The sequence below is a fragment of the Pezoporus occidentalis genome, unplaced genomic scaffold (genome assembly GCF_034315485.1).
Source record: "Pezoporus occidentalis ecotype Australia unplaced genomic scaffold, CSIRO_AGI_Poc_V1 ctg6, whole genome shotgun sequence".
Lineage (NCBI taxonomy): Eukaryota > Metazoa > Chordata > Aves > Psittaciformes > Psittacidae > Pezoporus > Pezoporus occidentalis.
In genome coordinates this window covers 192,295-219,373 of record NW_026915943.1, presented here as the reverse complement: position 1 = coordinate 219,373, position 27,079 = coordinate 192,295, and the positions used below count along the sequence as shown (strand labels likewise).

The 27,079-nt window shown below is 49.1% G+C and overlaps 1 protein-coding gene across 6 annotated transcripts in view; it reads right to left on the bottom strand.

Annotated features, from left to right (window-relative positions):
* FAM168A (family with sequence similarity 168 member A) overlaps positions 1-27,079 on the bottom strand; it is a 179,659-nt gene that overhangs the window by 66,407 nt on the left and 86,173 nt on the right. For 5 of the 6 annotated variants that reach the window (XR_009968598.1, XM_062639217.1, XM_062639219.1 and 2 more), the window contains one exon: positions 26,948-27,035. The exons of the other annotated variant lie outside the window; for it this stretch is intronic. Coding sequence is in view for 4 of the 5 variants with exons in the window: in XM_062639217.1 (XP_062495201.1) it covers positions 26,948-27,017 (70 nt within the window). In the remaining variant the exon portion in view is untranslated. The remainder of the gene's footprint in view (positions 1-26,947; positions 27,036-27,079) is intronic. 6 annotated transcript variants of the gene reach the window in all.

The following is a 27,079-nucleotide window of genomic DNA, read 5'->3' as shown; positions in this document are numbered from 1 at the left end:
CCTCACAGGAAAGAACTTCTTCCTTAGATCCAATCTAAACTTCCCCTGTTTCAGTTTGAACCCATCACCCCTTGTCCAAATTGGTGCAAACAGTGCAGCATTTTGCTGCTTCATCACACATGAACCTTCCTGGCTTGCTGTCTGCTGCAGTACATGCTCCTCGCACACACATGGGTTCCTTTGACCACGATTAGAAACATGACTCTGAACACCACCACTGAGCCTCTGGCCTTTATATTTTTGCCTAAAGTTCTTCTTCTCTGTCTCTCATCATCATTACAGCATTGAATGCAACATCAATAAATGTCTATTCAATACTGTAGCTGGCTCTCTGCATCCCCAGACTACGTGCACCACCTTCCTCTACGTTCCCACCTGGCAGCCTGATACATCTTAGGATTTTCATCCCACGTTGCTCCAAGCCCCTGTGTCCAACCTGGCCTTGAACACTGCCAGGGATGGGGCAGCCACAGCTTCTCTGGGCACCCTGTGCCAGCGCCTCAGCACCCTCACAGGGAAGAGCTTCTGCCTAAGAGCTCAGCTCAGTCTCCCCTCGGGCAGGTTAAAGCCATTCCCCTTGGCCTGGCCCTACAGGCCCTTGTCCCAAGCCCCTCTCCAGCTTTCCTGCAGCCCCTTCAGGCACTGGAGCTGCTCTCAGGTCTCCCCTTCAGGAGCCTTCCCTTCTCCAAGCTGAACAACCCCAACAGTGACACTCAATAGTCCAAATCAAGCTAGTTCAGTATTTCATCTCCTTACTGAGCCTCTTATTTCAGCTGTGTGTCTCAGGAGCACCAGGTATTCATGTCCTGCTTACACACAGACCAACCTTGGGGCAACCTGCAGGTGACACCAGCTCCTTGCATGGCATTTAGCCTTTCCTAGCACAAAGAACCACCTTTTTCCAGTAGAAAATCCCAAGTGTTGTGCCTGGTAACCATGCCTTGGAAGCAGATACAATACATTGTGTGGGTCACTTTATACAGCCATTGGTAGAAGAGGAGATGCTCTGGATGTAGGTAAGGGCACCGACTGGCAACGAAGCTGCATCTCAGCATCATTACACCTCGGCTGAGCAAGAAGTTGCTCTCATGATTAAAGGCATCAAAAATGATTCTAGCTTAAAATTCTCCCTCATAAGAGTGAAAAAGAAGAAAGCTCTGTGCCTCCTACAGTATCTGTCTCCTACAACTATATATAACCTGTGTAACTCAATAACCTCTTTTAGTGGAGTGTATAACACAATCAGTGTCAGTGCTGAATTCATTTTCCACAACAGCAAAATCTTGCCTGAAGTAGCTGCAGAAAGGGCATTTTTAGTCCAAATCTCAACATGCACCAATCCCCCCACAACCATTCTGTCTCCTGTGCATCTTTCAGTAGGTTTTGCGGGTTATTTTTACTTCTTGCTTGTTAAAATTAGCACTGAGAAACAGGTTTGCCACCTTAAATATCATCATACAGAGAGAGGTCTCCAATCCTCTTCTCCGGGCTGAACAACAAAATCACAACAGAAGAGAAACCCAATCTGTGCTACTTGAATAAAGCTAACCCTAAAGAGCATCACCATATGTTTTACTTTAAAGCCGCAGTGTAAAACCCCTTAAGTTTAGAAAAGGAAGTGATGGCACCATTCATTTTTATTACCATTCATCTCTCATCACTACAACTTCCAAGACTCATTTGCTTTTGAGATGCTTCCTCCAGCTCAGCTGTGTTTGCTTTACGTGTAACAAGAGACCATAGAAACCCAGACTGCTTTGGGTTGAAGGGACCTTAAAGCTCACCCAGTTCCAACCCCTGCCACGGGCAGGGACACCTTCCACTAAAGCAGCTTGCTGCAAGCCCCTGTGTCCAAACTGGCCTTGAAATGCATCTGATCCTATTAAATATAGTGTTAGGGATGTGAAGGGAACAGCCCCTCCGTGTTTCACACAGGAATTAAAAGGAATGAGCTCCAAAAGGTGAGTGATGGTGAAGCAGCCGTCTCACCTGTCTGCAAATGCTATCAAGCAAGTTCCCAAACAGCCTTTTGGTGTAACTGATGAGGCTTTCAGGAGATTAAAGGATGCTGGAGAGGGACTCTGCATCAGGGACTGCAGTGATAGGACAAGGGGTGATGGGTTCAGACTGAAACAGGGGAAGTTCAGGTTGGAGATAAGGCAGAAGCTCTTCCCTGGGAGGGTGCTGAGGCGCTGGCACAGGGTGCCCAGAGAAGCTGTGGCTGCCCCATCCCTGGCAGTGTTCAAGGCCAGGTTGGACACAGGGGCTTGGAGCAAGCTGCTCCAGTGGAAAGGGTCCCTGTCCATGGCAGGGGTTGGAGCTGGAGGAGCTCCAAGGTCCTTTCCAACCCAAACCATTCCATGATTCTATGAAGTGCAGATGCAGGTTCCTTTCAAAGGAAGCAGAAATGGGCTAAAAACTAATTTTTAGTGGTCAAGGGTGTAGCACAACCAAGGGAGACTTAAGACTGAGGACTTTTCCAAGAGATCTTGGGAAGAGGCACTGCAATTCCTGTCACTGCAATCAGCCCCTCCGGTGAGGAAGTGTATGCTGTCAGCTGGCTTCATTTACATCCTGAAGGAGGTCAGGAGGGATTAAGAAGGTAAATACATCACCTGATTCGGTATGCAAGTTCAGGATGTTAGAAGGACTTGCTCGATGAATATTCAAAGAGGTCTTTGCTTCCCAAAGGCTGAGCTGCGTGCAGGCAAGGAATTCAATGCGCAGCAGAAGAATGGTCAGAAAACCGAACATCCCTGCAGTGTGCCTCAGACCCCACTCGCTCCAGGGTGAAACGAGACTTCCCAATTATTACCTTCTTCATTTTATCTCGTGAAATAAAGAATAAGGAGGATGCACACAACAAGGAAGGAAGAACTGTGACCTGACAGGGACATGTTCACTACTCACTGTATGCGCAGTTAGAACAGAAGCAGGCGGCACCTTCCCTTCACAGCATCACAGAAGAGTTTGGGTTGAAGGGACCTTAAAGCTCCTCCACCTCCAACCCCTGCCACGGGCAGGGACCCCTTCCACTGGAGCAGCTTGCTCCAAGCCCCTGTGTCCAACCCAGCCTTGAACACTGCCAGGGATGGGGCAGCCACAGCTTCTCTGGGCACCCTGTGCCAGCGCCTCAGCACCCTCACAGGGAAGAGCTTCTGCCTAAGAGCTCAGCTCAGTCTCCTCCTGGGCAGTTTAAAGCCATTCCCCTTTGTCAATGTGATCATCGTCTGCTTTCTCTGATTCACACTTTGTTTCCTATGAAGAAGATCGTTTAATGAGGAGATTCAAGTCCAGATGAGCCCAACTGCAAGACCAAGCCGGCTTTCCAGGACGAAAACTGAGCTGAACTTCTGCTAACTGATGCCTATTGACGCTCAGAACCATAAAATCTGCCTTTTAGGAGTTAACTTAGGAAAAACAGTGGAAATGGTCTCATGAGAAATCAGCTGGAAAGCAAAGATGGGTCCCGACACAGATCCTGAGATACCTATAGGAAAACCTCCTGCTTTTCTCGCCTTCCCTCAGGTGTTATCCTCTCATGCTGCTATCAAAGAAACCCTGCAAGCACCAGCCTTTTGTATCTCCACTAATTGCACATGCTAGGAAAACAAAACAATGGAAAGCTCATCACACATAACGTGCTGCATCCCAAAGCATGAATAGGGATGTGTTTGGGATGAAGCAGCACCGCTCCTCCTTTCCTGTTCTGCCAAGTGACTCATCATCCTGAATTTGGGAGGATGTGGAACCCATTGACAAAGCAGCACCAGCTGCAAAAGCTTTGTGTGAGCAGAGCCTGGGAAGTTTGGGGAGAAAAAAAAAGCAACAGAACACAAAGATGTAAATGGAGAAACCCAGTGTTCAACCCGGTATTCACAGGAACACAGACGGGTTGAGGCTGAAACCTCTGAGCGAGGCCAGAGGAGGCCATGGAGCTGCTGCGAGGGCTGGAGCAGCTCTGCTCTGGAGCCAGGCTGAGAGAGCTGGGCTGGGGCAGCCTGGAGAAGAGAAGGCTCCTGAAGGGGAGACCTGAGAGCAGCTCCAGGGCCTGAAGGGACTGCAGGAAAGCTGGAGAGGGGCTTGGGACAAGGGCCTGTAGGGCCAGGCCAAGGGGAATGGCTTTAACCTGCCAGAGGGGAGACTGAGCTGAGCTCTTAGGCAGAAGCTCTTCCCTGTGAGGGTGCTGAGGCACTGGCACAGGGTGCCCAGAGAAGCTGTGGCTGCCCCATCCCTGGCAGTGTTCAAGGCCAGGTTGGACACAGGGGCTTGGAGCAAGCTGCTCCAGTGGAAGGGGTCCCTGCCCGTGGCAGGGGTTGGAACTGGATCAGCTTTAAGGTCCATTCCAACCCAAACCAGTCTGGATTCTATGACTCTATGAGGAGGACAGTCCTTTATAACTTGAACTCCAGCTCAACTCCATCTCTTCTGCTCCACACTGCTTGGGCTTTAAGGTCCCTTCCAGCACAAGTTAGCCTGTGGCTCTATGGTCCTATATAAATCTATTCCGTTCTAATGGAGTATGTGAGCTGCCAGGGTATCAAGTCAGCACTAAGAATCATCTAAACCAATCCATACAGGTAAGAGCTAAGAGAAAGCTGCTTCAGTGCACTCCCATGGCAGGAGTCTCCAGGCAGCCTCAGGTTCAGAAGCATTGGCTCATCTTGGCCATACGTACCCCACTCTCCAGGTAATCAGAGAATCAGGGAGCAGTTTGGGCTGGAAGGGACCTTCAGAGCTCACCTCGTCCAACCCCCTGCAATGGGATATGAAAGTGTACGCATCCCCACTGAAGCACCGAGCTCTCCTGATCTACTTGTTCCCCTTCAACGACACTCATTCGAGGCTCTGTCACCTTTCCAGCCTCCAGGAGCGAGTGCTTTACAACACCCTGGATCCTCTGGAGCTCCTGTCCTTTCCCAGCCTGGCAACAGAGGCAGGAGAACTTGCAAACCTGCCGAAGAATGTGGCTTCCACCAGGCAAAAGCATTTCATTCACTGACATCAACTGGGCAAGGCCCTGAGCAACCTGACTCAAGCTGGACCTGATGATGCCAGAGCACCCATTCCAACCTCCGTTATTCAAGGACCCTCCTTCAAATTTATGGGATATTTTCAACTGGAAAAATACAGTGAGCACTGAACCCACTGGATGTTCATCTGCACTCTGGTGCCAATAAGGTCTTAACATAAAATGGAGCAGGAGTCTAAATAACTAGGAAAAGCACCCCAAAATGTCCTTAAACCCTGAAACAACAGCGTAAGGTTCAACCTTCTCAGACAGAACTAAAGCCGGTTCTTCCATATCCCTCCCCCTTAAAATCCTAACCCTGGGACTACCGGGATGAAGGGGGACATCAGCATCTCTCCTCACTCTTTGTTTCCTTTAATTTTCTCATAAATGACTGAAATGAAACATTTTGGGGTGGATGAAATGCTTTGTGTTAGAAGCCACCAGAGAGGCTGGCAGGAAAAGGGGGTGTTTGGGGAAGGATAAATATTAATCCTTATTCAAAGGGAGTGGAATTATTTCTGTGCTTTCCGTTTGGTTGCCAAATTGAACAGAATCTCCCTGCCACAGCCTGGGCTGGAGAGGCTGGAAAAGACCTAGGAAGAGCTGGGAATAAAGACTGGGGACAAGACAGGGTGATGGAGGAAGCTAAGCCTGGAGCCAAGACCCTGAGGAAGCCCTGGGAAAGCTGCTGAAGTGCTCTAGGAGTGATGGAGAGGGATTTTGCTGTGTTCAAGGCCAGGTTGGACACAGGGGCTTGGAGCAAGCTGCTCTAGTGCAAGGGGTCCCTGCCCAAGGCAGGGGCTGGAACTGGATGAGCTTTAAGCTCCCTTCCAACCCAAACCATTCCATGATTCTATAACGCCTCCAGGCAGACACTGGCTAGCCAAGTCCCAAACTGGAAGAAACCCACCTTTATTTGCCCTAATAAAATCATCTTTCCTATCCCAAATCACTGTGACTGCAAAGATTTCTCTTTCCTTTCTGCACTGTGATGTGTTTTCCTAGTTTTTGCCCATCCTGGTGAGTACACCTGAAATGTTTTTAAGGGAAGAAAGCCGATTTGTAACGCTCTATTTAATCTGTGAGACGATGTCATGTCCTGTTCTTTATCCTGATGATTTGTTCCCACAGAACAAATACAGTGTTTTATAAAACATTTATAAAGGCTCATGGAAAGACATAAGAAGGGGGGGGGGGGGGAAGCAGTCTGTGGCATTAAAAGAGAAGGAGGCTGTTGATCTTCTGCACGGGTATGACACTGGAGGGAATAATATCTGCAAGCTGGAAGGCACCTCTAAAAGGAGGTGCTCACCCCTGAAACTGTTTTATAGGCACTATAGGAAGGGACACAAGTGTGTCCAGCTCTGGGGCAGCAGCACAAGAGGGACATGGAGCTGTTGGAGCGAGGCCAGAGGAGGCCATGGAGCTGCTGTGAGGGCTGGAGCAGCTCTGCTCTGGAGCCAGGCTGGGAGAGCTGGGCTGGGGCAGCCTGGAGAAGAGAAGGCTCCTGAAGGGGAGACCTGAGAGCAGCTCCAGTGCCTGAAGGGGCTGCAGGAAAGCTGGAGAGGGGCTTGGGACAAGGGCCTGTAGGGCCTGTCTGCAGGAAAACCCCTGGTTTCAAAGGAAACCTCCTGGAAACTCCCTGCCTGCCCTTGCAGGGACTGACTCCGCTGTGACCATGAAGCTTTGGAGGAACCAAATCTGGGAGAACAGAGATGACCTCTGGGGTTTTTTCAGGAGCAATTAGAATCACAGAATCCCAGCCTGGTTTGGGCTGGAAGGGACCTTAAAGCTCCTCCAGCTCCAACCCCTGTCACAGGCAGGGACCCCTTCCACTGGAGCAGCTTGCTCCAAGCCCCTGTGTCCAACCTGGCCTTGAGCACTGCCAGAGATGGGGAATTCATTAGGTTACTGTGGCATGCACAGACAAGACTGGAACATCCCATAGGTGCCACTCTATCAGGTGCTTTTGTCAGTCCATGCCCTGCAAGGTCCCTCCTCCTAACAACAATATCCATGTCCAACCACCACAAGCTCCTTATCTTATCTCAGCAGCATCCCTCCATGAGATGAGTCAAGCATCCCAGCCTCATGTTTTATCTCTAATGCCTTGGGTTTAGCCATAGCATGTGTCCAGTGCAGAAAGCCAGGTTTATTCCCACCAAAGAGAGGATGTATGAACATTTCATTCTGTATGACAGGCACTATGTTCCAAGCCTGCTTTAAATCCAATACGCTTCCAACATCTACTTAAGCTTCCGCTATAAACTAGTCAATGATCAAAAGACGAGGAAAACACTTCAAAGTCAGGCAAATGTTGCCTGAAAGTAACTTGATATGGCTCATATGTAAGAGAAATGTGGAGTTTCAGTCAAAAAGTCCAACACTGAATTGTATAGGACACAAATTCATCACATTGCTTTGATCTGATCCACTACCCAGTCCTGGAGCACCAAAAGCAAGAGCCACTAAGCAGGATGAGGCTTCAAAGCGTGGTTTTAACCATAAGACATGGGGTTCAGACCTGATGATACATAAGCCTTGTGGCAACCCTCCCCAGCTCCAAAACCCCACCACAACCATATTCATCCACCAGCAGCAAGGAGCTGCTGCATCAAGGCAAAGGATGTTATTGTAACAGCAAACCCCTGGCGAAGCTCATCAAATAAATAACTATTAAGTACCTTTTAATGTCCCTTTGATGGGAGAGACGTGGCAAAACAGCCAAGAAAGGTTGAATAAGCAAAAGGCTCGTGGATTCTCAAGGGGATTCTACATAAGTAGAGATGAATAAAGTATAGATATATAAAAACCCCTCTCTATAAAGGGCTCTTCACTGCAACACATTCAATGAGCATGTATCTGAAGGGGGCCTACAGGGATGCTGGGGAGGGACTCTTCATTAGGGACTGGAGTGACAGGACAAGGGGTAACAGGTACGAACTGAAACAGAGGAAGTTTAGATTGGATCTAAGGAAGAAGTTCTTTACTGTGAGGGTGCTGAGGCACTGGAATGGGTTGCCCAGGGAAGCTGTGAATGCTCCATCCCTGGCAGTGTTCAAGGCCAGGTTGGACACAGGGTCTTGGAGCAAGCTGCTCCAGTGGAAGGTGTCCCTGCCCGTGGCAGGGGTTGGAGCTGGAGGAGCTTTAAGGTCCCTTCAACCCAGCCCATTCCATGATTGTATCAATTTAAGGACAGGATGGATGCACCTCGGATGGGATCTAAATGGGGATGGGGATGAGGAGCCCTCAGTTGCCTTGCTGATACCCTGCAGGAACCCTCCTGGCTGGTGATGGGAACAGACGGTGTTGACAAGAGGGAGCAGAGAAGCTGCAGCATAGCCAGGAGCTGCATTCAGGGAGGGGATCTTGTGCCCACAAAGGCAGCGTGGATGAGCAGACCATGACCAAAATGTAATTTATATGAAGATGTTTTGAATTTCTTCCAGCTACTCCAAAGCCAATAATGCAGAACAGCCCTGTGCTGCCTGGGCACATTGCTTGCTGCAGAGAATAGAGTTTGCTTCTCATCACAGGCCAGCGTTTCGAATCAATCACGGCGATAGCCCACGTTCAGGTGCACTGTGCAATCCCATTATCATGCTCCTGGCTTGGTCCATAGCATCCTCTTCAACCTGCAGCCTATGGAGTTTCCATCCTGGCAGGAGGTGGGCAACAAACATCTTCTTTGGGGGTAATGCTTTTGGGTTGGTTTGTGGGGTTTCTTTAATATGACTTCAACTGTCAGAAGCTACAGTTAGTGTGGTACCACTTCTACCTGCACATGTGATGCGTAGGGCTGGGATATACCTAAGAGGAGATGGTTACATGAAACAGAGCATCCAAAACTGGTGCTATGAACTCACTGACTCCATCCAGGCTGAGCAAGGAGAAGCAGCACCACTGGGGTATAGTGGAGTGGGGACAACTTGGCTCCTGCTGCATCTTCAGTCATGAAATCATCCTATGAGTGTGGAGTCTAACAATAGTGTTAATGAGAAAGCAAGGGGCAAAATGAAGAGTCACTTCTCCAAACCCCTTCTCTGAGTGTGAGTGCTGCCCCAGTAGACTTCCCTATTGGAATTAACCTTATTTAAATCAGTGCAGATACAAATGAAGTCTATTCAGTTCATTGAGTAATATGAGGAAGGAAGTTCTTCTGTATCAAAGGGTACTGTCATCGGGGCTGATGAGATGGTGAAAGACCTCAAACTGGCAGCAGAGTTCACCTGCACCAGAACAGGGTCAGGAGAGGAGTTTGGGTTCAGGCCACCTGAGATAAGAGCAATAAGGAATCTCTTGTAAGGTAGATTCAGACTAGATATAAGGAACAGACAGTTTGTGATGAGGGTGCCGAGGTGCTGGCACAGGGTGCCCAGAGAAGCTGTGGCTGCCCCATCCCTGGCAGTGTTCAAGGCCAGGTTGGACACAGGGGCTTGGAGCAAGCTGCTCCAGTGGAAGGGGTCCCTGCCCGTGGCAGGGGTTGGAGCTGGAGGAGCTTTAAGCTCCCTTCCAACCCAAACCAGGCTGGGATTCTATGATACGAACTGCAGGGAAAGGTGGTGGGTTTTGCAGTCATGTGTGTCCTCCCCTTTCAGATCACTGTAATCCCAACTGAAAAGGGCACAGTAAATCTCAATAAATATGCAAATAACTTCAAAAGGAGCTTGAAACCCTTTGTCCTGTTTATGTAACTAATGAGTTTATGCCTTCATACCAAAAGGACATCAGCTTTCCATATTTTAACCAGTCCCTGAAGGTCGTTTCTACTCAGCCTTTCTTTTTAAGACCTCAGAACTTGTTATGCAAAAAGGACAGAGCTGCACATATGGCCTGTGGCTGGTTTGAATTAACTCACCTGTATCAACGGTGTCTCATCAATACACACTGCCATAGTAACTGCCTCCTTGGCTGGAATGCTAATTCCTGCCCTCTGCTTCCAGGAATAAGAGCATTAGACCTAGAAAAACGATTCCTTTCTCCTCCTCTCATTAACCAGTTTCCCTTGCTCAGCACATTAATGCAGAGCTAAGAATGATTACACAGGGGCAGCAAATGAGCTGAGGAAATCTGCTTCCTGTACAAATGAGCCATGGGGAGCACGGGCACAAGGGTGATGCTGAAAGGAAACCCAGAGCTCCTCGTGTTGGGTACCACATGGAACAGCATCATCCTAACCCCAGGCAGCCAAGGAAGGGACTAAACCTGAACTGAGGCTGAGCAAGCTGCTCTAGTGGAAGGTGTCCCTGCCCATGGCAAGGGGTTGGAAATGGAGGAGCTTTAAGGTCCCTTCCAACCCAAACCAGTCTGGGATTCTGTAATCCTACAGCAAGGACATCGATGCCACAGAGTTCCTATGCATGTAGGTGCATACAAGTATCTGGAGACACCTCCCGATAAAGCCTTTTGATTTACACCAGGAGCAAGGGGAAAACAAGCAAAATACTTCAATATAAGGGATAAAACATAATAATCTAACATTCCTACATTCTATGCAACTTGTCCCCTTGGACAGCAACACCACATCATGGCAGATCCACCAGATCTCTCCATCCAGGAGAATGGCCAAGTGCTCCTGCTTGGCAAGGCTGGATACAGAGATGCAGGTTGCCCGCCTTGACTTTTGAGGATGCCCAGCTTTGCATTTTCTTTGGAGAGCTGCTTTTAATGCATACACCAGAAGCTTCAACATCCAAGTTCCTTAGGACCATACATTACTCTTCCTAACTATATATGAGCATCCTCCCAAAGGATGACGTATGCTCCCACTTCTTCTTGTGCATGACAAAGAAGTCATGCACCACTTTGCAGCAGAAGTCACTGACACGGAGGAGCTGCTGGTAGCTGCAGCATCTTGCTTCATTCCTTAACCACTTCTGAAAGCAAGGATTTTGGGATATGCTTCCCAGGAGAAGCGGGAGAGGTTTCTCCAAGGCCAAAGCGGGACCAGATGGGTTCAAGTTGCTGCCAGATGGACCTGCAGAGAACCACCTGGACCACCTTGAGCGGGGCAATCAGTCAAGGAAGCCCCAGGGACTTCCAGGGATGGTTTAACTATTGGTTAATGTGAGAGCTGGGAGGCAAACAAGTGGGGCTGGGGATAACCCATCTCTGGGTCAGTGGCTGCAGCATTCCATACGGAGCCCACAGCAAATGCCTCCCTTTGCTTGCTTCATCCTGGTCTCACACGCCGGTTCCCTTTGCTCTTTTACACCAGACTACAGCATGAATGCTTTTCTTTACGTGAATAAAGGGTCTTTTCCTGGTTTAGTACAAGAACTTGAAGCTCCAACACCACCCGCTCAGTTCACACAGGCCAACAACCACTTGTCTGATGATCCTCACATCCCAGCCGTTGCCTGGATGGAAGCTCCACGGATGCTGGAGAGCTGAAAAGCTCCATTTACCATCATGGCTCTTGTATCTCTTGCCCCAACGCTGTTTTCTGAATAAGCCCATACACACACAGGATCTAAAACTGACACTGCTGAGAAGCAGCCAAGAACCCATCCAGCAGCAGAATTAGGCCACAGTTACACGAACTCCTCATGTTATCACAAGGTTACTGTAAGAAATAGCAGCAACGCTTTGAGGGGCATGAACAACATCATATTTCCTAAGTTACTGTCTACATTTTTGCTTGCTCCTTGATCTCAAGGCTTCAAAGATGTGTTTGTTACAGGAGAAAGCAGTATTTAAGGACAGATTCCTGTTTGGGATGATTTCTTTGGTATCCAATGCAACAATGCACCAGCTGCCTGGAGCTGTTTGCCATTCTTACTGAGAGAATGAAGCTCTTGCACGTTACTTGAGGTTTTGGGGGTGTTTTAAACAAAACCTATTGGAAACAGCTGCAGGTAGCTTATGTATCTACCAAAGCTTTACCAGCCCGTTCTTCATGCCACTGCTGGTGCTTTCTGGGGTGTAATCACAGAGACAAAATGCCCTGGAGATGTAGGGATTTTACACAGCTTATTTTTATCTCTCAGCCTTTGTTTAGTCTAAAAAACGTTGGAGTAAAATCTACATTAAGAAGAAATATTTGAATTCCAAATGGGTTTGGGTTGAAGGGAGCTTAAGGCTCCTCCAGCTCCAACCCCTGCCACGGGCAGGGACCCCTTCCACTAGAGCAGCTTGCTCCAAGCCCCTGTGTCCAACCTGGCCTTGAACACTGCCAGGGATGGGGCAGCCACAGCTTCTCTGGGCACCCTGTGCCAGCGCCTCAGCACCCTCCCAGGGAAGAGCTTCTGCCTAAGAGCTCAGCTCAGTCTCCCCTCGGGCAGGTTCAAGCCATTCCCCTTGGCCTGGCCCTACAGGCCCTTGTCCCAAGCCCCTCTCCAGCTTTCCTGCAGCCCCTTCAGGCACTGGAGCTGCTCTCAGGTCTCCCCTTCAGGAGCCTTCTCTTCTCGAGGCCGACCCAGCCTGGCTCCAGAGCAGAGCTGCTCCAGCCCTCGCAGCACCAAAGACAGCGAGAAAACATCATCTCTGAGCAGTTTCTTTCCCCCGAGAACAACCACAAAGCAACCGAAACCAAAATCACCACTTTACATGTCCCGTTTACGATCCCTTTTTAGTTTTCCTTTTCCCCTTGTAGATATTTCTCCAGTCTCCTTTGCAGCTCTGAAGCTTTCAGACAGAATTCAACGCATAAAGTCGGGGCCGATGCAAAGAAGAGAAGTGCTCGGGCACTACGGCAGCTGTAAATGTTCAATGTCACACAAGAGAGGGCAACAACAAGCAGAGAAGAAGTGCACACAGAACAACAAAGCAGCAGAAACCCCCACTGCAGAGCCCATCCTCGCAAGGGGCTGCTGGCGGGATGGGTTGACCTCGGCGGGCTCTGCCGCTGCTGACTTACACGCTTGCGCGAGGCTCATGAAAGGCTCCCGGCACAAAGCATCAAACGCTCCCAGGGAAAGGCTGTCTCCATGGGAATAGGGGACATGCTCAAAATAACGAGGGCACGACGCTGGAACGGTTCTGCAGGAGATCGCCATGGCGATGAGGAGAAGCTGTAACCTGTTGTCATGATAACCAACGGTTTCAACTAATGGCAAAGCATTCCACTGCCGGCTTTATGCAGAACTGGGTCTAACAGCCACCACGGGAGAATTCCACCTTAGTGCCTTTAAGGAGGCAGACAGCTGGGGAGAAGCAAGGGAGGGATAATGCACTGTCTAGGGCAAAAAGAGCTTTAAAACACTCCCCAGCTAAACTGAATCAGTGAAAGGATGGAAAAGAGCCCAGAGATGAGAACACATAGAATCACAGAATGGTTTGGGTTGGAAAGGACCTGAAGATCATCCAGTTCCAACCCCCCTGCCATGGGCAGGGACACCTCACACTAACCCATGGCACCCAAGGCTCTGTCCAACCTGGCCTTGAACACTGCCAGGGATGGAGCATTCACATCTTCCCCAAGCAACCCATTCCAGTGCTTCAGCACCCTCATAGTAAAGAACTTCTTCCTTAGATCCAATCTAAACTTCCCCTGTTTCAGTTTGAACCCGTTATTCCTTGGGGAGATGCGTGATGCTTTGCTAAGGGAGATGCTCTCCTCTGCCCTTCAGGCCTTAGATAACACTGTCTTTACTATGGGACAAGCTGGCAGGGAGCAAGCGGGTCACTTGTGTCCACCAGTTTGAGAAGCAGCAACTTGAATGACATCACTTTAATGAAGACAAATTAACTGCACCAAGCCAGCGTGGCCATGCTGAAGCCAATTCCATCCTCTTTATCCGGGGTCCTTCTGTTTTGGCAGGTGCATTTTGGCATGGGAACACTGGGTGAGCTGGAAAGGGAACTCCAGCCCCATGCCCACGGACTCTCCTCCTTGCAATGGGAGTGGGAACACAATGGGTGTTCTCCTTCACATGTACCCGTCACCAGGCACTTGTTTTTACACCACTGCTTTACACCACTTATTTCCACTAGTTTCAGCATAACTTGAAACCTCTAAGACTGTGTTTTCTCTCAGTGGAGGCATTCCCATGGCTGCCAGAGAGAATAACACAGCTCTTGGTTGAAGAAATGGCAGAAGAATGGCTAAGAGGAGGTCATCCACATCACAGCACATGAACAATCCCTGTCTGACAAGTTCCTCAAGACACCCAAACAGGAGGAGGAAAGGAGCAGAGCCATAAGACCTCCAGCTAGAGAGAAAAAGGGGCAGTAAGTAAATCAGTGATGTCAACTAAAGACTGACAAGACGGGATGATGGGGAGAAAGATCTCAATGAGCATCAACTCCTAAAGGGCACAAATGGCACATCTAAAAAGCAGCTGGTCTTTGGCAGCCAAGGGGGACCCAGGAGATGCGATGAGGACTTGACTGCCTCACACCTTCTCCATCCAGCCTGCACGTGGTCCTGGCAGACTCTGCAAACCCATTTGTCTCAGTGGTGTAAGCATGTGAGTTTCACAGTAAGAGGGAGGTGATGGATGCATGGGCATTTTTCCATGTCACCTTCCCCTTATATGTATTTCACTTGCATTTTGCAGGATGCAACAAGCTGCATGACATGGACAACTCCCACCACCTTTGGAAACTGATATCAATCAGATACAGACATGGATCTTCTTGTAGCCTCCATCACTTAGGTAGCAGCACTGACCTTCAAGTGGTTGCTTGGACACAGAAGCAGGAATGCATTCCTCCTCTCTCCATCCCATCAGACTGAGAGACATCAACCACTGTATTTTATGTTGGGATCAGGGGTTGGAGGAGAAGATACAAACTTCCCAGGTTCAAAGGCATGTACCAAAGGTCAAGCTCCAAACTGATGTCCCTGCAGGAAAAGTGCTGTTATCCTGACCTCTCTGAAGCCACTAGAAAGAGATGAGTAATTACAAAGAATGCCCCCCCCATCTAAGCTCAGGTGGATAGAAGAGACCTGAGAGTCCCCAACCCGCTGCTCATCCATTCATCAAGGAGCTGCTGTAGGTGCACGCTGCGACTCCGGAAGTCCCAGAACCTGAATTATAAGGAAGAGATCAAAGCCAGCCAAGCCTTGCCTATAGACTGTGTAACCTTTATGATGCCTTTGCTTATGAAACATTGCTCCATTTCCTCTGGAATTACTTTACCCACGCCTTCAACACAGCACAGAAGGGTCTTCAGCTCAAGAAACAGCTGCTAACTGGAAGTAAGGAACTGGGGGTAAAGAGAAGTTCAGACAGATACACACTCACATCAGTGTCAGGGCCTTGAACAAGCTGTTCTACTGGAAGGGGTCCCTGCCCATGGCAGGGGGTTGGAACTGGATGAGCTTTAGGGTCCCTTCCAACCCGAACCACTACGATTCCAACACATCTGCTGAAGGTGTGAGAAGTGCCCCCAGCATTTCAGACAAGCAGTGGAAGGCGAGCAGCTCTGCCCACCTAATGCACCTCTCATGTCCCTCTCTGCTCCCAGGCCACTGATCGCCTCCCCCCAACACATGCCTTCAGCTGGTGCCATGAGGAGCATCATTAGAACCAACACCAGCAGCAGGCAGAGCCAGCTTATCTGTAAGCACTGGGATTAGCTCCTTTATGCTCTACCTTAAAGCACAGAGACAGGCAAGCCCACGGCAGTGCCATGTCAGTGAGGAGGCAAAGGGCACAGCGGCAGCAGCAGCAGAGGTGACCCAAACCCAACCCCTGCAGTGGAGGAGCAGTGACCACAGTGACATTGACTGCTCTCGTTCCCATCCTCTGAAGGAGGAAAAACATACTTTGAGAATTAAATCACCTCTCCAGCAGCACATACAAGAGAACGTGGTGACAGATAACCCATAACTCACTGGGCCTTGACCTCAGGGAACGTTATTTCCTCCCACCTAAACAAAGATTTATGGGACACAATAAGCTCAATAGAGAAACCACGTTTTCCAAGGACTCTCACATCCTACAGTAGGTAAAACAGCCCTCAAGAGAGCCCAGCTCTGAGATGCAATGACCCCCAGCAGCGTGCAACCCCTGACATGTCATAGAATCATGGAATAATGGGTTAGAAGGGACCTCATGGATCATCTGGTCCAGTCTTTGCAGTGCTGCATACAGTTCTGGTGTCCTCAGCATCAGAAGGACATGGAGCTGTTGGAGCAAGGCCAGAGGAGGCCACGAGGATGCTCAGGGGCTGGAGCAGCTCCTGTATGGAGCCAGGCTGAGAACATTGGGGCTGTTGAGCCTGGAGAAGAGAAGCTGCGTGGAGACCTCAGAGCAGCTTCCAGTGTGTGAAGGGGGCTACAAGGATGCTGGAGAGGGACTCTTCATTAGGGACTGCAGTGATAGGACAAGGGGTGATGGGGTCAAACTGAAACAGGGGAAGTTCAGGTTGGATACAAGGCAGAAGCTCTTCCCTGTGAGGGTGCTGAGGCGCTGGCACAGGGTGCCCAGAGAAGCTGTGGCTGCCCCATCCCTGGCAGTGCTCAAGGCCAGGTTGGACACAGGGGCTTGGAGCAAGCTGCTCTAGTGGAAGGGGTCCCTGCCCATGGCAGGGGGTTGGGACTGGAGGAGCTGTGAGGTCCCTTCAACACAAACCATTCTATGATTCTATGCTGAGCATAGAGCTGATGGCCCTACACCCGCAACAAGGACCACAGGGACACCTTCCCCCTGCACTAGAATGCTCCAGCACCACCAGGAGCCCAACCTCGCACACAAAAGCTTCATTTTCCCCCGACTTGAGGATGCCATCTCCTTCTTGGCCTTGAAGCAACCACGAGGATTCCAAGGGTTTTATGAGCCAAGCCTGTTGACAAACGTGTTTATGGGAGAAAGCCCCGGAGACGGCAATTCCTGCAAGGAAACCAGCACTTCTCAACACCAGCAGAAAGTGAGGGCTCGAGGACGAGGGAAGGGGAAGGCAAAAAGAGGCTGTAACACTAAGGACTCTTTCAGGACTCATTTATTTGAGCAGTGCCAAGCCAGCTCACTGATGCAATATTTTCTTCCTGCACTCCGAGCCAGGGCTTTGGGATCTAATAAATCACTGCTGGCCACAGAGACATTAAAATTCTAACCCAGTCCTGCATCAGACGAAACGAGGCCGAGTGCCAGCAAGCACAGGGAGAGGGGAAGGCACGTCCAAATCAGCGTGTGAACGTGTTTGCATCCAAGTCAGTCTTGGGTTTGGCTTCAGAGGAGGCCACATCTAACACAAAGAAGAGCAACAGATTCACAAGCCAGAGCTCAGCGGCATCACTTTGGGCAAGCTGATGCCCATTAAATCAGAAGTAAGGCATTAGGTAGCAAGCACAGCAGAAAAAGAGACTTACAGATGTTGTACAAACCAAGCAACTCTTTCTGAAGCTTATAAAAGGCTTTTATGAGCCTGGACCACATCAGGCTGGTGTATGGAGAGACCCCTGCGCTGTATTGCATCGATGGAACACGTGAAAGCTCAGAGTGCCTCAGGAGAGGAGAGAAACTCCGTATTTAATCTACAAACCCATTTCTAGAAGCCAAGGCACTAAGTGTGACTTTGCCCCCTTCAGACTGCACAAACAGAACCAGTATCTTAGCCCTGATTTGCTGTGGCAGAGAGGGAGAAAAGGGGAGGGAAGGCAGGGAATATTAAAGTGTTTTCATCACGAGGCAGCATTGGAGCTTGTTTCCAATCATTTAATTGGAGCACCTGGGGATTTTGGAGGTCCTGCATGTGGTGTGCAGGAATGCACAGAGAAACAGCAGCAAGGGCATGAATGCAGCTGCAAAGGGCAGGAAAAACAGGCAGGAAAAGGCATCTCTTTTAGACTGGGTGAGATTTTAAGTTACAACCACGTTACAATGGAGAGATTCAGAGCAGGAATGGGGGTGGCGGTGCTGGGAGACATTCCCACTTTGTCCTATGAACAACCCCCATGTCTGATCCACACAATGACAAGGTCACACTCCAGCTCCACGGTGCCCATGGCAGAGGCTCCCGAAGTGCCCTGAGGAGAAGCACTGACCCACTGAGTGACCGCTGATGGACTCTGCGGGCCCATGCTGGTGCACCTCCAGAAAGGGAGATCTCATAGAATCATAGAATAGTTTGGGTTGGAAAGGACCTTAAGATCATCCAGTTCCAACCCCTGCCATGGGCAGGGACACCTCACACTAAACCATGGCACCCAAGGCTCTGTCCAACCTGGCCTTGAACACTGCCAGGGATGGAGCATTCACAACCTCCCTGGGCAACCCATTCCAGTGCCTCAGCACCCTCACAGGAAAGAACTTCTTCCTTGTATCCAATCTAAACTTCCCCTGTTTCAGTTTGAACCCATCACCCCTTGTCCTATCACTCCAGTCCCTAATGAAGAGTCCCTCTCCAGCATCCTTGTAGCCCCCTTCACACACTGGAAGCTGCTCTGAGGTCTCCACGCAGCTTCTCTTCTCCAGGCTCAACAGCCCCAACTTTCTCAGCCTGGCTCCATACAGGAGCTGCTCCAGCCCCGATCATCCTTGTGGCCTCCTCTGGACTTGTTCCAACAGTTCCATGTCCTTTTCACGTTGAGAACAACGTATGTTGATCTAATATTTTTTCCATATATGCTATAATTTGAAGAGGGACAGCATAGCTTTGTGAAAGGAGCTGTGCTGAATTGGGAACAAGGGGACAGAGGTCCCTAAACCAGCCTCATGGTAGACAGTTTATAGTAGGAACATCACCCACACCAGGAGGTTTCTCAACAGAGCAAACTGTGCATGCAGAGATAGTTACAGGGAAGGAGGATATAATTATGGGGGCTTGGAAAGCCATGAGGCCTAAATAAGTGCAAGATTTGATGTATGGCATCTCAACAGTGACTTGGCAATATGTCCAAGAGGCATGGAGAACCGAAGCACCCCAGAGATGATACCACGATGGCAATGTGATCTTTGACTGCCTACAAAGAGGCTCCAAAACAAAGGGAATAGATAGGAAAACACATAGAAGTGAAGGGAACATAGAACACATAGAATCCCAGAGTGCTTTGGGTTGGAAGGGACCTTAAAGCCCATCCACCTCCAACCCCTGCCACGGGCAGGGACCCCTTCCACTAGAGCAGCTTGCTCCAAGCCCCTGTGTCCAACCTGGCCTTGAACACTGCCAGGGATGGGGCAGCCACAGCTTCTCTGGGCACCCTGTGCCAGCACCTCAGCACCCTCACAGGGAAGAGCTTCTGTCTTATCTCCAACCTGAACTTCCCCTGTTTCAGTTTGAACCCATCACCCCTTGTCCTATCACTGCAGTCCCTGATGAAGAGTCCCTCTCCAGCATCCTTGTAGCCCCCTTCAGACACTGGAAGGCTGCTATGAAATTCCCATTATGTGCCAATACTTTCCAGAAGTAACCAACACACAAGAAAATTCTCCATTCACCTTTTATTTCCTTTAAATGGAGCCATTTCCCCTTCAAAGCATGTTTTTAAGGCATCTCTTCTTTCCAGCTATGTGTTCTTTCTCTTCCCTGCATTATACACTTTTCCTCCAGCTCTCTTCAGCCCCAGTCATTTAATCCTTGCATTTCTTTTTGCACTATAGGGAAAAACAGAATCAATATTGCAGCCAAGAAATGAGGCAGAGCCTAAACCAGCTCCACGTCCTCCCCGAGCACGAAGGACACACAATGGGGGCATTCAGGAGCACATAACATGGGGTTTGTTTGCTTTTAAGATCTGAGGCTCTTGTGTTTATTTACAACACAGGGGAACTCAAAAGCGTGTCAAACCTTCTACAAACAGTTGCAAAACAAGGGGTGAAGGCTGTTCCCTGAAGTTGCTATGGAACTCCTTGGAAGGTTGACATCAGTCGGACCAAACTCCAAAGCAGCTGAGCCTACGAGCATCCGTAAGGAGGTGTTATGGATTGTTTTCTTCAAAGGAGCTTTATGTGCCCCCATTTCCAACACCGAAAGGCTTCAAAACACGTCTTGGCACACAGGTAGATGCCACCCACGCTTCTGTCTACCAAGACCTATTCTGCACCACCCCCACCACCATCCACCCATAGGTGACCGAAGTGAGGTGACCTCCATGCCCATCAGCCAACGGTGCTGCTGTTGGCAGGAGAACCTCCCCAATACAGCCTAGAGCTATTGAACACACTCATGAATAACCCTGATCTTGAGTGAGCTGGTCTAGTGGAAGGTGTCCCTGCCCACGGCAAAGGGGTTGGAACTGGATGAGCTTTCCAACCCAAACCATTCTATGAATCTCACCCGAAGCTCCTCTGCTTCCTTCTCCTTCACTACCCCAAAAAAGAAAATTCATCCTTGTTTCCTTAGGGATTTTCTCCTTTTTCAGAACATCAAGGAAGCCCATGAATTCATTTGTTAGGAAGATGGTGAATTATCCATCACGGATCAGCCAAGCAGAGCACTGAAACTCCAAGAGCTTCCAACACTGAGGAATTCAGCAAGTTGGTTGGACGTATTCCTGGATGAAAATGATGCATTTAAACATAGAACTAACCAGAGTTTACACAGTCAGAGCTCGTTCTTCCCCCAGTCAACGAGGATCTGCCTGCCTGCTCCATATACACCGATTAATAAACATGAAGAAACGCCGGAGGGAAAATATTCACTGCACCCACTTCATCCATTTTTCAGCAGCCTGAAATCAATTCCACACCCTCAACACGGCTTAAAAGGCCGGGTTTACACAACTGATAAGCAATGGAGCACCTCGTTAAATCCACAAGTGGCATTTCCCAGTACATGGAAGGAGGAGACAGGCGTGAAGGTCTAAAAGCAGAAGTGAGGAGGAAGCACCTCAACCCTGCCTGCTTCGGCATCGAAGGCATAAATACACTGAGGGGTTTTTTGTCCAAAGAACTGCTCTGAAAGGCTCAGCCTCTGCAGAGAGTCATGCAGCAAAGTTTTCAGTTCAAGTTAATGAGAAAGGCTGAAATCAAGGCTAGAATTATTTTTGCCCACAAAGAACACGCAAAGGAGGATTAAAAGCCGACTGTAGAAATTCTATTGGAGCATCCTTCTGTCTTCTACAAAATGGGGGGGGGTACCAGCTTCCTACACAGCATTAAACTAAATGAAGAGGCAAGTGCAAATCAGGTCACTTGTGTCTGAGGTTCACCAATGAATACCAATGACAGAGATTAGGATGGAAACACGTGTGAGGAGCTCGCATCTCGTGTCCTGACAACAAAGCCAGTGACCGGAGGGCGGATGATGCCAATTCCCTCTGTTAACCATTATGTCCAAACAAATGTTGTGGGTTCACCTTTGGGGAAAGAAAAAATGACAAAACTTGGGAGTCTGCAGCTTGGGAATGCAGGAAACAGCCCTCAGGGATGCATCTTGTTCTTCTGGAGCATAGAGGTCCTGTACCGAGGACCCAAATCACAAGTGGGAGAGCTTGATGTGCTGGAGGAAGAACTGGAGCTTTCCTTGTCATAGAATCATGGAATGGTTTGGATTGGGAGGGACCCTAAAGCTCATCCAACTCCAACCCCTGCCACAGGCAGGGACACCTTCCACTGGAGCAGCTTGCTCCAAGCCCCTGTGTCCAACCTGGCCTTGAACACTGCCAGGGATGGGGCATGTCCAAAGAGGGCAGAGCAGGGCTCACTCATGCAATAGTAAAGATACAGAGGTTGGGAGAGGAAACCCATCTTCAGGAAGCAGAACTGGTCAACGCAGAGCCCAGAGAACAGCTCTGACCATGACCACATTCCTGTTCTCCACCTTTCTACGAGGATTTAGACAGAATTACACTCTGATGCCTATAGAAATTTGGCTCCAGCCTTGCTCAGCCTGCCAGTGTGGTTCACGAACATGGAAGCATCGGCTCACACAAACCCTTAACCCTTTGGGGATTCCTTCCAAAAGATCTCCAAGGTTTCAGAAGGAGAATATCGAACCAATGCTTCCCATCAACATAAAGCAATAGCAATTAATACACAGTGGGGCACTGGCACAGGGTGCCCAGAGAAGCTGTGGCTGCCCCATCCCTGGCAGTGTTGAACACAGGGGCTTGGAGCAAGCTGCTCTAGTGGAAGGGGTCCCTGCCTGTGGCAGGGGTTGGAGGTGGATGGGCTTTAAGGTCCCATCATCCCAAACCAGGCTGGGATTCCATGACTCAGCTATTTCCCTACCAGCCTCACCTATCCTCTATCACAGAATCTTGCAGCTATAACCCCACATGGGCATTATCCCATCACTTAAAATGACATTACCCTCATATCTTTCTCGATGCTCTCAGGAGCCCCACAGAGAGGTTGCCATTGAAAAGAAGGAGGAAGAGCAATTAAATGGGAAAGCTAATGAACCCAGACCTTGCAGATAGTGTAACGCAGGGTGACAAGTGACTCAGGGAGACACCAGACTTTACATACAAATGATCAAGCTTTTCCCCAGGACCTCCCCTTAAATCATCAGAAATAAGACTATTTTACGCTTTCAGATGAGGAAGAACGTACTGGGTCTTGCAGGACCATCACAGATGAATTGTAAATGTGATTCCAAGTTTTCCTTGCTTTAGGCTCCTCTGCTTCCCAAAATACTTCCCAGAAACTTGCCAAGCACCTCCCCTTGAACAGCTATTACACATTTATGTGCTGCAGAGGTTCCCTACAAGCACCCCTGGGCAATCCAGGTTAATCCACTTGGGAATGGCAGCTACACAGACCCCAGTCACACAAAGCCCTTTTGTTAAAAGGCATCAGGTTCCTCCTGGTGAAATGAATCCAGCTCTCCCGGGCCTGCCAAGTACCTGCCAGCTGGGTCAGGCTGCAAGAGGGAAGGGAAAAGAGCTGGGATGGAGCAAGAGACTCCAGGGAATGAGATGCAAGAAGGAGAAGGACCAGGAGAGCAGCAGAGGGGCTTGCCTGAGAATCCTTCCTATAAAGGCAGGGAAGGGGGTGTTGGAGGGTGCTAACTTCCAGTCCTTTCCATGGCAAAAAACAAGTGGAGAAGCAGCAGAAGATCCATGGCACAACCCTGAATCCATGATAGATACAAGAGAGAAAAAGGAACTGAGTAAAAGAGACAAGGCTGAGTAGCAAAGGAGACAAGGGAATTCCTGCTGCAAAGACATGGGGAGGCTGGGGGCTCCACCTGGCAAAGCAGGAAAAGCCCTGGGAGTAGGAATGAGGGCATCCAACACATTCACACAATGCCATTGGGATTCCCAGGCTTTACATCCTACCACTTCTCTGGGCACCCTGTGCCAGCGCCTCGGCACCCTCACAGGGAAGAGCTTCTGCCTAAGAGCTCAGCTCAGTCTCCCCTTGGGCAGGTTAAAGCCATTCCCCCTTCTCAAGCTGGAGAACATTGCTTGGAGATATAATACCCTGCTTCCCATCTTTGCCTCTTGGATTTCAGTACCATTTATTACCCAGTCATAACTATGACAGCTCCAGAGCCGCTCTACTGAAGGTTCATCAATCACAGCAGCTCATCTGCATATTAATCACCTTCTGGTAGGGAAAATGCTAATAGTGTGAGCTATAACAAACACTTGTAGAGCTTCATGCTTGAAGTCAAACAAGCTACAGGGCACACTGCTTCTTCATCCCTGATTCCACACCATCGAGCCGCTCTACTTGCTGCAGGACTGATGCCTAAGTAAAAATGGACACAAGGAGAACGTTGAAAGGAAAAGCAGGAGGTTCAGGAGCTCACATTGGGGCAGGTAAAGTGAATTGTACCAGTAAGGCAAAAACAAATGAGAGCCCTTAAACTCAACTGAAATGACAGCTTACAGAAGCTCCACGTTAATTACAGTCTGGTCGAATTAAATAGGAAACAGCACTCAAACACTGCTTCTGCTGATGGTCTAAAATCCACTGAAGTAGCAAAGTGGAAGCAGTCGCCAGCCGAGCACAAGGAACCAGGACTTGCTGGAGCACAAACCTGGTGCTGGACACATTTGCAGTGAGATTATTCTCTCCATGTCATAGGATCCCAGACTGGTTTGGGTTGGAAGGGACCTTAAAGCTCCTCCAGCTCAGCACCCTCCTAGGGAAGAGCTTCTGCCTAAGAGCTCAGCTCAGTCTCCCCTTGGGCAGGTTCAAGCCATTCCCAAAAGCAATTTTCAAAGCAATTTGAGGTGGAAGCATCTACTAATCCTGAACTTTATGCTTCTCCTGTGAAAGGTCTATTTTATTTAGCTCTATGTGTTTAATTATCCTCCAGAACAGCTTGTGGCTACATCAGAAACTGATCCACAGCTAAACGACACAAGTTGAAGCAATAGAAATGAAGCACAGAATGCAAGAATTAGGTAGACAGAGCCTGTCATGCAGTACACACAGCAACCTTCTTTCAATAACTTCCAAAGGGGAGTTGCCTCTTTTCTCTACAAAGAATAAAACTTACATTGCAAAAGAAGGGAAGAAAATACAACTTTAGGTCTTTCGTTAAGTATTCCAACAAATTCATATTTAAATGCTTTTCTAATACTATTTGCCTAGCAAGGAAAATAGTTCTTTGTTTAAACACTTCTTAACCTATTCTCTACTTTGGGACTTAACTGTAGGAATTCAGCCCCCTGACTCCTTACCTTAAACCTGTGCAATGGGAAAACCAAGTATTAACATGAGTCAACTCCTGCTTCGATGTCCTATTTCAAGCAGTTGCTTGAATCTTCCCTCTTGGATTTCCACTGACATAACTAAGGACCTTCTTACAGATTTTCAAGCCTCATCTGCCTCCAGCTTTATTCCTCCAAGCTCCTCCTGCACATCTGCCCTCATTCCTCTTCACACACCACAACCTCTGGAAGACAAATGCCTCAAGTCCAATGGTTTGGGGTGAAACCAGTCTCATGGGGGCCACCTCACCATGAGCACTACCAGAGGTGGCACAAGCTGGCCAAGGAGGGCAGCAGCTTTATGCATTGAAGTGCATTGGAGTGACTGACCAACATGTTATTTTAGAAGCTAACATCTTATTAATGTTGATGCTCAACTTAGAACAGAATCACAGAATCAACCAGGTTGGAAAAGACCTTTCAGCCCATCCAGTCCAAGCGTTCCCAGCACTGCCAAGGCCACCACTGTCCCATGGCACTGAGGCCTCCTCTCCACGGGGTGTGAACACTTGCAGGGCCGGTGCCTGCAGCCCTGCCCTGGGCAGCCTGTTCCAATGCCTGAGCACCCTCTGGGGCAGGAATTGTTCCTCAGCTCCATCTAAACCTGCCCTGGTGCAGCTTGAGGCCGGTTCCTCTTGTCCCATCCCTTGTTCCTTGGGAGCAGAGCCCAGCCCCTCCTGGCTCCATCCTCCTCTCAGGCACTTGTAGGCAGCCATCAGGTCCCCCCTGAGCCTTCTCTTCCCCACACTGAACCCCCCAGCTCCCTCAGCCCTTCCCCATCACACTTGGGCTCCAGGCCCTGCACCAGCTCCGTTGCCCTTCTCTGGCCCCGCTCCAGCACCTCAATGTCTCTCTTGCAGTGAGGGGCCATGACTTCAGAATGCAGTCATGTGGAATTCATTCACCTAAACCTGAGATCACCCTCTGAAATTCTCCTTCCAGAAGGCTCAAGGTACAAACTCCATCCAACCCACACCTCAATACTGAAACAGAATTGTCTTAGCAAGTGTCAGAAAGCTTCTTCAACATTCACTTTTGTATGAAAGCACATAGAGAAAATCTACTCTGAATGGATATTAAGGGGGAGCTTTGAGCACACACCAAAAGGAAAAGTGGGAGAGGAGCAGACTCTTGTCCAAACCCTCCTTGTGCTGAAAAGCACAAAACTGCTTGTACTTCTAGTGTAGGAAAATAACTGCACTCCCGAGCTCCTTCAATCACCCAAGCACTGCTGGAGCCTGCAGTCCTCTCACAATAGGGATGGTTTTGAAGAGCCTGTTACTCACAGAGACATTTTCTTTTGCAAGCCTCTTGTGTTTTGACCGTGAGACCAAAGGTCCCTCAAGCTCCTGTATCTGCAACAAAGCAGCATGCGTCAATTTGATGGGGGAAAAGAAAGGGTGAATAAGAACAGGGCAGAACACCTTTGAGGAACTCTGCTCCCCAGGGTCTCAGACAGGTCTCCTCACAGCCCTACTGATGTACCAGCTGAAAGAGCCACCTAAGTCAATGAGGATATATTGTAAATGAAGTAGCTGAGAACATCTGATGTTGATTTCCCTTTGCTGTTGACCATCCTTCTCCACAAAAGCCCATTCCCAAGCGATTTCACACGTTAGGTAGAAGCCAACACATGCAACTGGCAATGCAAAGGTAAGTCTTAGCACAACATGACACTCGAAGTGTTAGAAGGAGTCTCCCAAGGCTGGTTTAGTAGGGAGTTTACATGAGCAGAAGAAGACATGATGAACATAATCCATAGGGAAAACCACAGACACACCTCAGCTGAGGTTTTCTTCTTCTGAAGCACTGTTCCTCTCTGAGCTCAGTTCTTTCCATATCAATACACTTTGGTTCCCCACTGATAACATAATTATGGTAAACATATTTCCATGTCCTTTTCAAGTGTTCAAAATGACATTTTAGACAACGCGGTTCTGAAGATGGACTTGAACCAGACCTCAGCCTTCCTGATCAACACAAGAAGAACTCAAGCAAAGCATAATGTGAATGCAAAACAAGATCCGTAATCATGTCACTTAAATCACCACCTGTAACAACAATATATCCCAGTGTCTATGGGACCTGCACCTCCACAGCAGGATGACTCCAGCACACGCTCACACTCAGTTCAGGTCCATATAAGACCTCCAGCAACTCCTTGTGTGTTTTGTTGGTCTAAAGAAACCCCCTTTTGACCCTTTTCTTTAGGATTTCCAGGACATCCTTACCTTATGAATTCAGATCCAGCTCTCCTCACTAACCTCTACTGCACTGGCTTTGCTGAAGAGCTTTCCCTACAAGCCACATTCCCATCTGGCTCCCTATGGGAACTCTTTCTCCCTTCATTAAGGGATGAAGCACTTATTAATGATCATCTGCTCCCAGCACTGAGTACAGACATAGATGGAAGAGCCATTGGACACTGGTCCTACCTGTGTATGCCATGTTCTTCGGGTTTCCATAGGGAGCCCCAGGTTGGACGGGGCTGTAAACAGGGTTCATGATGGAAGACTGGGAACTCTGAGGACAAAAGAAAAGCAGAGGTGAGACGATTGCTTTACGTT